This window comes from Octodon degus, unplaced genomic scaffold (assembly GCF_000260255.1).
Source record: "Octodon degus isolate 3935 unplaced genomic scaffold, OctDeg1.0 scaffold00091, whole genome shotgun sequence".
Classification (NCBI taxonomy): Eukaryota; Metazoa; Chordata; class Mammalia; order Rodentia; family Octodontidae; genus Octodon; species Octodon degus.
The window spans coordinates 2,513,203-2,522,251 of NW_004524667.1; the positions used below are offsets into that span (position 1 = coordinate 2,513,203).

Consider the following 9,049-nt stretch of genomic DNA (forward strand, 5'->3'; position numbering starts at 1 on the left):
CTCTGGGAAAATTCTCAGTAGAGGAATAGCTGGTTTAAAGGGGATTTCCAGTCCAACTTTTCTAAGGAGTCTCCATCGATTTTGATTTTTTAACACTAGTATCTACTGTAGGACTATAGAAAACATGTATGTTGAATCAGTGTTATCAGTGAGTATTATTGATGAGTAGTCACTTTGCTGACTATAATGAAATAAAAATATCTTAATGCTAGTAGTCCAGTTGCTATATACAGAGAAAAAAGTGTCATTATGTTATCTGTAGTTGACCTGGTCTTCCCTGTAAGTGCCTTTCTGCTCCCACTAATTTTAACCTAGTGCTTTTTTTTAAAAAAATTGGGAATTGAATTCAGGACCTTGCACTTGCTAGGGAGGCCCTTGTGCTACTGAGCTATATCCCCAGACTATAACCTAATGCATGAAACACGTAGTTTGATCATGATAAAAATGTCCAGGCTGTTACAATTCTTTTTCCCCACTTTACTTCCCCAAATTGGTATCTTGATTTGTGGGAGATGGAATGTTCCCTTTTACAGTGTCTGCTGAGAAGACTGACTTCATAACTTACTGAAGATGTTGTATTTTTTATCATTGTTCCAGTTCAGTGGTGACAAACGTATGGCATCTGTGCCACAGCCAGCTATTTTTTATCATTAGAAACTCTAAAAGGTTTACACACCATCACTGTTCTAGATCTTTGCTGTTCTGGTTGTAGAGTGGCTGGTCTGGACAATATCCAGCTGTGGGACATGGTTCACCCATGGGCATCTGCAGTTGCTAGACTAACATGGGATCTCTTCATTGGTTTTAGAGGTGCTCTGTGCCCCTTCAGTGCCTTGGCTCTTAGAGCTAAAGAGGCTCTGATACATCTTTTTTTGTTCTTGGCTCAGTGGCCCACATCTATACTCTGTTGAGGGATTCACTTGTTGGGCCTCATGACAAATGACTTTTAACTCTGGTCCATGGCACATGGGAGTTGAGGAAAGCTAGAGAGTAAAATTTAACTCTCTGGGCATTGTACCCTACTTTAACTAGTGGAGCCTGAGTATCCCCAAGTGGTGGTTTTCTCCCAAGGTCTTAGGGTACAGGGAAACATTCTATCATTCCTGTACTCCCCCTTCCTGAACAAACACATCTCCTATGTCCTGCCCTGAAGCAAGACCAGAGAGATTGGAGTATGAATGTCTGGCTGTCTGTCTGCCCTCGGCTCTGTACTGGAGGGCTATCTTTATTTTATCTTATTTATTTATTTATTTATTTATTTATTTTTTTAGGAACTGGGGATTGAACTCAGGCCCTCGCGCTTGCCAGGGAAGCACTTATTCCACTGAGCCATCTCCACAGCCCCTAAAATTGTTAACTTTTTTTTTTTTTGTACAGGGCTATCTTTAAACATACGCATTTGCTACGCTTTAACATAAGCATATTTTTTAGTAATATCACATTGAAGATAAACATAATAAAACAGTTGTGTATGCAGATATTTCCTTTTTCCCTCTTTGTATTTGTTGTTTTTTGTTTTTTTGTGAGAGTAGCCAAGGCCAGCCTCAAACTTGTGCCCAGATTCCTTTTCTTTTTTTCACTGCCTTTAGGTCATCTTCCCCTTTGGGACTTATATTGCACATATGGGCATTTGGTTACCTTAGGGATGTGGCTTTTGGGGATAGAGGCATTTCCGTATCTCCTGGGAAAGGGTCTGGAAGGCCTTTCAAAGCACTTTTACTGTTCCTGGTACCCTGAGTTCTCAGAGGCCCTGTCCATGCCACCTTGTTCATTTACTTTATTTAAATTTCAAATTGTGCCTCATTAAAGAGGCTTCTCTTGGCTACTTCAAATATAAAATAGCACCTTCACACTGCATCCTACCCCTTTTACTCTGTCCTACTTACTATACTAAAATTAATAGCTGTTATCACCGCCTGACATATTTTGTGTTTGTGTTTTATTTTTTAATATGCCTTGCCTGCTGGAATGCAAGATTCTTTGAAGCAAGGACTTTACTGTTTCCCCAGTTCCTAGGATAGAGATAGTAGATGTTCCCTAAGCATTTGTTGAATTGCTACTGAATGAAAGGAATACGAAGTTCATGTCCTAGTTTTTAGGTCACTATGGTGCGGTCTTCAGTTCTCAAGAACCTTGGTTCTGTCATTTTCTTTGTCACTGGGGAAAAAAATACCCAACACCTGCAACTTAAAGGTGGAGAGATGCATTTGGGCTTACATTTTAGAAGTTTCAGTCCTTGCATGGTCAGCCAGTTCCAGACAACTGGCATGAAGAAATGGCCTGAGTGGAGAAAAGCTGTTTACCTCATGTTGGACAGGAAGTAGAGAGAGAAAGATGGAACCAGGAAGGGAGACATACCCTGCCAGGTCATGCCCACAGTGACCCACCTTGTCCAACCAGAACCCCTTTTAACAGCAGGTCAGCTGTATCACACCCATAATCCATTCATCTTTATTTATTTGGTTGGTATTTTTAGTACAGGATCTCACTACACAGATCAGACTCATAGTGATTCTCCTGTTTTCAGCCTCCCAAGCACTGGGATTATAGGCACATGCCACCATACCCAGTCTCAATCGCTGTTTCATTGTACCCCGGGGGCGGGGCTGGCTCAGCATGCCGGGGATCAAACCCTGGTTCCTGCATCTGCCTAAGCAGGCACTTAAGTCCACTGAACTATCTGGCAGGCCCACACCATTCATCTTTTAAAAGCCCACGTTTTGAGTTCATAAGGCTTTGGGGGTGGGTACCCAGATGTAAATCAGAGCAGCATTGAATTATACTTAGCAAAAAATAGACATTGTATAACTAAGTAGTCATTAATATTTTATAGGCTTGTTTTCATGCATCTTTTATATATTCTCTAGTGGGCTTCTAACAGGTACACACACACACGTTTGGTGGGGGGTACTGGTGATGAGGGGTACTGGTGATTGAACCCAGAGACTGCTGGGATACATCTCCAGTCCTTTTTATTTTTAGACAATATCTTGCTGAGTTGCTCAGACTGGCTCTGAACTTTTGATCTTCCTATGTCAGCCTTCTAATCTAAGATGTCTTGACTTGTACCAATTGTACATTATATTTTTTCAGTGGATTTCTATATTATGCCATATGTACTATTACAGGCACTGGAGTTTCAGTAGGAAGCCAGGGTGATACAACCATAGTTGTGCCAACATTCTTGTAGGGCAAGACAGACACTAAAGAAGCACTCAAAAATAATAAGTATTCAACTTGGATATATGAAAATATGAAACACATTGAGATGGAGTTAGAAAATCTGTGGGTGAATTCTTTGTTTGAAAATTACTATGGCAAGCAGGTACAGGGGCCGGGGGTTCCATCCCTGGGCCTGCTGTGCCAGCCCTGCCCCCGGGCACACTGAGAGGGCCATTGAGACTGGGCGTGGTGGCTCACGCCTGTAAGCCCAGCTCTTGGGAGGCTGTAAACAGGCAGATAACTGCGAGTCCTATCTAGTAGTGAGACCCTGAACACCCTGTAGACTCTTCCCTAAAATACAAAAAAAAAGAAAGAAAATTACTATGTAAAAGATAACCTAGCACAGTGATGGCAAATCTATGGCATGTGTGTTGTTTTTCTTTTCAGACAAAAGATGTTAATGTATGAGGGTTTTTTCCCCTAAACTAAAGCCTTACTATAATAGGTTTAATTGCAGTACTTTGTGATAGATAAGTGGATTTTGGGTTGCAGTTTGGGCACTTGTCTCTAAAAGGTTTGCTATCACTGACCTAGAAGGAAGACAACTTATAGTTGACTGTTTTTGCTGTGCCCAGTATCACTTTTGAAAATACTTTATAATTTCAAGGTAATACTGCTAGAGAAAAAGAGCAAATGACATCAGAGTTTATACATATTTTAATAAGGGTTTTTGCAGTCAATTTATTAAATTATGGTAATTTTTATTTCCATAGGTTTATAAAGTTCTAGTCTCTGTGGGCAGGAGCGAGTGGTTTGTCTTCAGGAGATATGCAGAGTTTGACAAACTGTACAACACTGTAAGTAATAGTCTGAAGCATTTCTATTGAAAACAAAACACTTGGGAAAATCCTCAAAAATCTATTTGTTTGAATGATTAAATCAGTAGTCACATATAGAAAGAAACAGAAAAGGGATTCTTCAGAAGCATCCTTCCTGCCTTTGGAATTCTTACATAAAAGGATGGAGAAAGTACTGTTAAGCAGTCCAGATAAGCCCTGAGTAAAGAGAACTGTATGAACAGCTCAAAGTATATTTTAATGTTATTAAGTATGACAAATAAATCTGTTCATTATATTTGTGGCTGAACTGCCCAACTATAAAATTTAGATCTGAAAGTCTATCAGGAGCCAGACTCTCTTCCGCATTTCATTCTTGGAGCTAGGTCTTAGAGTCCGTATTAACTGAAATGATTATTGACTTTCAACAGCGGCCTGTGGTGGGGGTTGAGTGTGAAGAAAGAGATCATCAGATGACTACGTAACTAAAGACAGTACTTATACACACATAGAGACATAAAGATAATATTCAGATATTAAAGACATTTCATAATTTAGTATCTGTAGTTGTATGTACAGTACTTTCTAAAGTAGGCAGAGAGACCCCCAGGCCCATTCTAACTCATCAGGCCCGATCTCACCAGGTGAACGAGGCCAAAGAATGACTCCTGTGTTGACTTTTATAGAACCCCAGGTTAGGACAGCTCTGGTTTCCAAGCTTCACCTCAGTTAAATTTTTTAAAAGTGTGAGGTATTGATTGAAGACTGCCTCAGATTCAAGGTTAGCCTGACCTACATAGTAAGTTCAAGACCAGGCTGAACTGTATAGTGAGACCTTCTTTCAAACAAACAAAAAGAAAAGAAATTGTGCCTTAAATTCTATTAAGTACCTTATGTTCTCATAATAAATAGAGATATGCCAGTGTCATTGCTCAGTGAATGGTAGATGATTAGGAATCTTTTGGATAAATTCTGTTGTATTTTAGGTTTATGTTTGTTTTTCATTTTTTAACACTGTATCCTAATTTTAAAAATAAGGGTACACAGGTATATACATCTGTACCTGATCATTTGTTAACTTTGTGCATATGAAGGAAATGAAGGTACTTAAATATCGTCTGGCTACAGCATTACTTCTGTGGGATTTTGTTGTGTTTTTTTAGGGGGGAAGATAACGTTGAACTCACTGTGTAGCCAAGCTAGCCTTGAACTCCTGATGATTCTCCTGCTTTAGGCTCCTAAATGCTGGGATTACAGGTTTTATGTTTTATATTAAATCTCTGATTTATCTTGTTTAAAATTTCACTGTATTTTTTCCAAGTGAAATTTAAATCACTTGCTCCATGGAAATTAAACTGTAAAAAATATTTCAATTTCACTTCACTTCACTTGAACAGTGTTTCATTTCATGTCATTTTTTAAGGCAGGGTTCCATTATGCAGTACAGGCTGGCCTTGAACTTGTTTATGGGGCCTTCAACTCACGGATGATCCTTGAGCCTCAGTCTCCTGAGTGCTGGTCTTACAGGCATGTGCCACCACGCTTGGCTTACATACTTCTAAAATGATGTTTATTTGTTCCCATGTAAAACCAGTACATATTGTAGAAAATCTGAATAACTGAAGAATATAAAAGTAGATTAAATGTAAAAAGTATCCAGAATGTTATATGCAGGTAACGGTTAGCATTTTACTGTTTTCTTCTGTTTCTTTTTAATGTCTATAAAATCAAATGTACTGTAGTTTTAAATATTGCTTAATCAGATGCTATTGAGATAGTCCTTTTTGACTATAACTGAAGTTACATTTGCAGAATGTAAATTTTTTTTATTAAGAGTCTGGGTGGTGTTAACAGCTCTCTATAAAGCAATTGAATACCCATTATCTACATGTTGACCTTTTCTTTTTTCTTTGCTTCATATACCTAGGTTGCGCTTAGGTAAAAATAACATGACAATTAAATTACATACATACACACAGTTCATATGACCAAAATTTTGTTCAGCGAAGCCCTCATAACTGAAATTTATTTATTTATTTATTTATTTATGCGGAACCAGGATTGAACTCAGGCCCTTGCGCTTGCCAGGGAAGCGCTTATTCAACTGAGCCATCTCCCAGACCCTCATAACTTAAATTTAAAGACTTCTCCCTTTTGCTTAGAAGACTTTCTAGGCTACATTTACCTTCAACACACCCTTTGTAGGAAATGTGGGGAAAGGACATGGGGAATATCATCTCAGTCAGCAGAGTGGAGAACCATTTTAGTGGTGGATTATCATAATGGCTTCGTGACTTAGATAGCTAGTGATTAATTAGGTGGATTGAGTATCTTTAAACATAAACCTAAAATAGGAAAACTTGTTCAGGCCCATCTCTCCCCATGAACACTTTCATCTCTCTTACATGAGATAATTCCTATTTTAAGCTTTTTGCAGAAAATTTCCTTAACATGTAGCTTAATTTTTATCATGTTTTCTTCATTTCTCTGGATTTTCATTTATTCCATTTTAATTTTCTGTATCTGTATCTCATGTATGTATAACTTTAAAAAATAATATTGCAATTTTCAAATTATATATAATATGTGTAATACAAATTCTGCTTCATGGTGAAGAACAAAGAGAAAAAGAATAATATGTGTGGTCTTTAAAACTAGAATATAGGTTAAGCCTGCACTGGATTTTTCTAAGTTTGAGAGATGAAATCTTTCTCTGTGTAGTTTTTTAAAAATAAAAGACAAGACAAAACAATTTCTAGTATGTATGTATTTTAATTACTGTCTTATATGTGTGTTTTATGGCCATAGTTTATATTTTTAACTTTTCATTAATAGAAATTTTCAAATGCATATAGAAGTAGACAGACTAGTATAAATACAGAAAATAATGTAAAGCTACCAGCCAGCTTAAGTACTAATATAAGACCATTTGTTTCATCTCTGTTCTTAGCCTATTATAATTTTGTCCAGATCTTGTATATCATGTCATTTCATCTGTAAATATTTCAGTGTATATCTCTAAAAGATAAAGATTCTTAACTTTATTTTTTATTTGTGTGTGTGTGTGTGTGTGTGTATGTGTGTGTGTATGTGTGGCCAGCTCAGCCCACCAGGGTGGGCTGAGTTTGTTCTAAGTAGGTGCTTTAGACCACTGAGCCATCTCACCAGCCCAAAGATTCTTAAAAATAAAATATTCACACAATATCATGAATACATCTCAAAGTAAATTAACAGAAATGCCTTTAATACCAGATATCTGGTTACTATTTAAGTGACTGGTTGATAAGTGTTTTAAGCATCTTTTAATCACCCAGTCTCTCCCTTCCCTTCCCTTTACAGTGTAGGGTGTGCATGCATGCGTGTGTGTGTGTGTGTGTGTGTGTGTGTTTTTAAAAAGGATCTTTTTAGTCTTGGTTTTGCTAATACCATTTCCATATTGTACAATGATTAATACACTCTTATTTCTTTAAATGTCCTGACAGTTGCCAGTTAGATCAGTTTTTAATATGTGGATATATAAAACTATAGTATATATTTAAAAACTATAGATATGTAGTGTATATGGATTATAAGCATGGATTATGTTGATAATAAAAGTACATCCCATTTTTATGATTTTATTGCCCCATATTTATCCAGAGCCAGGTTTACGTCTCTGAAAACAAAATCTGTAAGTTTTTTAGATACTAATAAAGAGAAAGCTAAAAGAGGATATTTAAAACAAAACAACTGGTGACAAAAAGTCAAGTCTATCTAGTCAAGAAACACAAATAGCATATCTGTTCTTGAGTTAATAAATGGTGGGTAATGGGGCCGGGAAGATGGCCCAGTGGAATAAGCGCTTCCCTGGCAAGCTCAGGGGTCTGAGTTCAATCCCTATCCCCCCCCCCAAAAAAAAAAATGGTGGGTAATACATTCAGAACCTAAATGCTTAGTTCCAATTTAAGCAGTTTATGTAGGCAGTTTCCTTTAGGCCACACAAGTAAAATTCTTGCTCAAATTATCCTTGTTTTAAAGAGCAATATTAAGTAACTTATCTAAGGTCAGACAGATACCAAGCATTTTATTGGGTCCACATGGGAATGATTAGTCAGTCTCTGGTATTTTATTGGTATAGTTAAAGATTGTACATTGTGTGTGAAAGCATGTCTTATGAATTTTCTTAGTAGCAGATTATATTTGATTTAATGCCTGCATAAGAATTATAAACTTAGTTCATGTAATACTATTTTTAAAAACTCTAGTTAAAGAAACAGTTTCCTGCTATGGCTCTGAAGATTCCTGCCAAGAGAATATTTGGTGATAATTTTGACCCAGGTAAGCACTATTTACCTAGACCCGCTGTTAAGTGATAGTTGAAGTTTGAAGGTAATTAGCACACTCACTGCACAGCGCATTAATTTGCCTAGGGACAAAGTCAGGTAGTAAATGACACTTTGGGAAGTTAAATTCAAGGGATCATCTTCAGATAAATCTAATATTAATTATAGATTATTTGAGATCATTTCCTAATATTACATTGGTACCATGAAGGGTATTCATTCTTTAATTCAGTAACTGTTACTAAATATATGCTCCATACATAGCAACCTGCAGGTCTCTGCTTGGGATTCCCAAAAGTTTTCCTGTTGTTCACTCTGGAGGAACCTAGGAACAGAAAGTCTCAGGAATCTAGAACTCTGTGTGCATGGAAGCTTCCGTTTGAAACTTTCCCCAGAATCCAGGTGCTCCCTTACATTCTTGCTTTCTTGGTCAGCGAAGCATTCTGCGTCACTTAACTTTGTGCTTCCTCTGAACTTGTGTCGTTCTTTTCCATCCCATACTTTTTCCACTTTCTCCATGATTAACAAATATCTCTTTATCCTCTATTTCTTTAATATTTTTTTCATGTTCTTGCTTTAATTAAAGCCTAACTCCACCCACGTACCCACCTACTGCTGTTGATCATCTTCTCAGCTAGAGATTCTTTATACTTTATGAATCTTAGGATTACACAATATTCTTATTTTCCCTGCTGTAGATACAAGGTTTTTCTCTTGAGAGAATTAAAG

General features: G+C 37.2%; 1 protein-coding gene across 1 annotated transcript in view; it reads left to right on the forward strand.

Moving 5' to 3' along the window:
* Sgk3 (serum/glucocorticoid regulated kinase family member 3) overlaps window positions 1–9,049 on the forward strand; it is a 72,511-nt gene that overhangs the window by 16,233 nt on the left and 47,229 nt on the right. Inside the window, exons 3-4 of the mRNA XM_023722386.1 lie at window positions 3,936–4,019; window positions 8,243–8,315. Coding sequence (XP_023578154.1) covers window positions 3,936–4,019; window positions 8,243–8,315 — 157 coding nt within the window. The remainder of the gene's footprint in view (window positions 1–3,935; window positions 4,020–8,242; window positions 8,316–9,049) is intronic.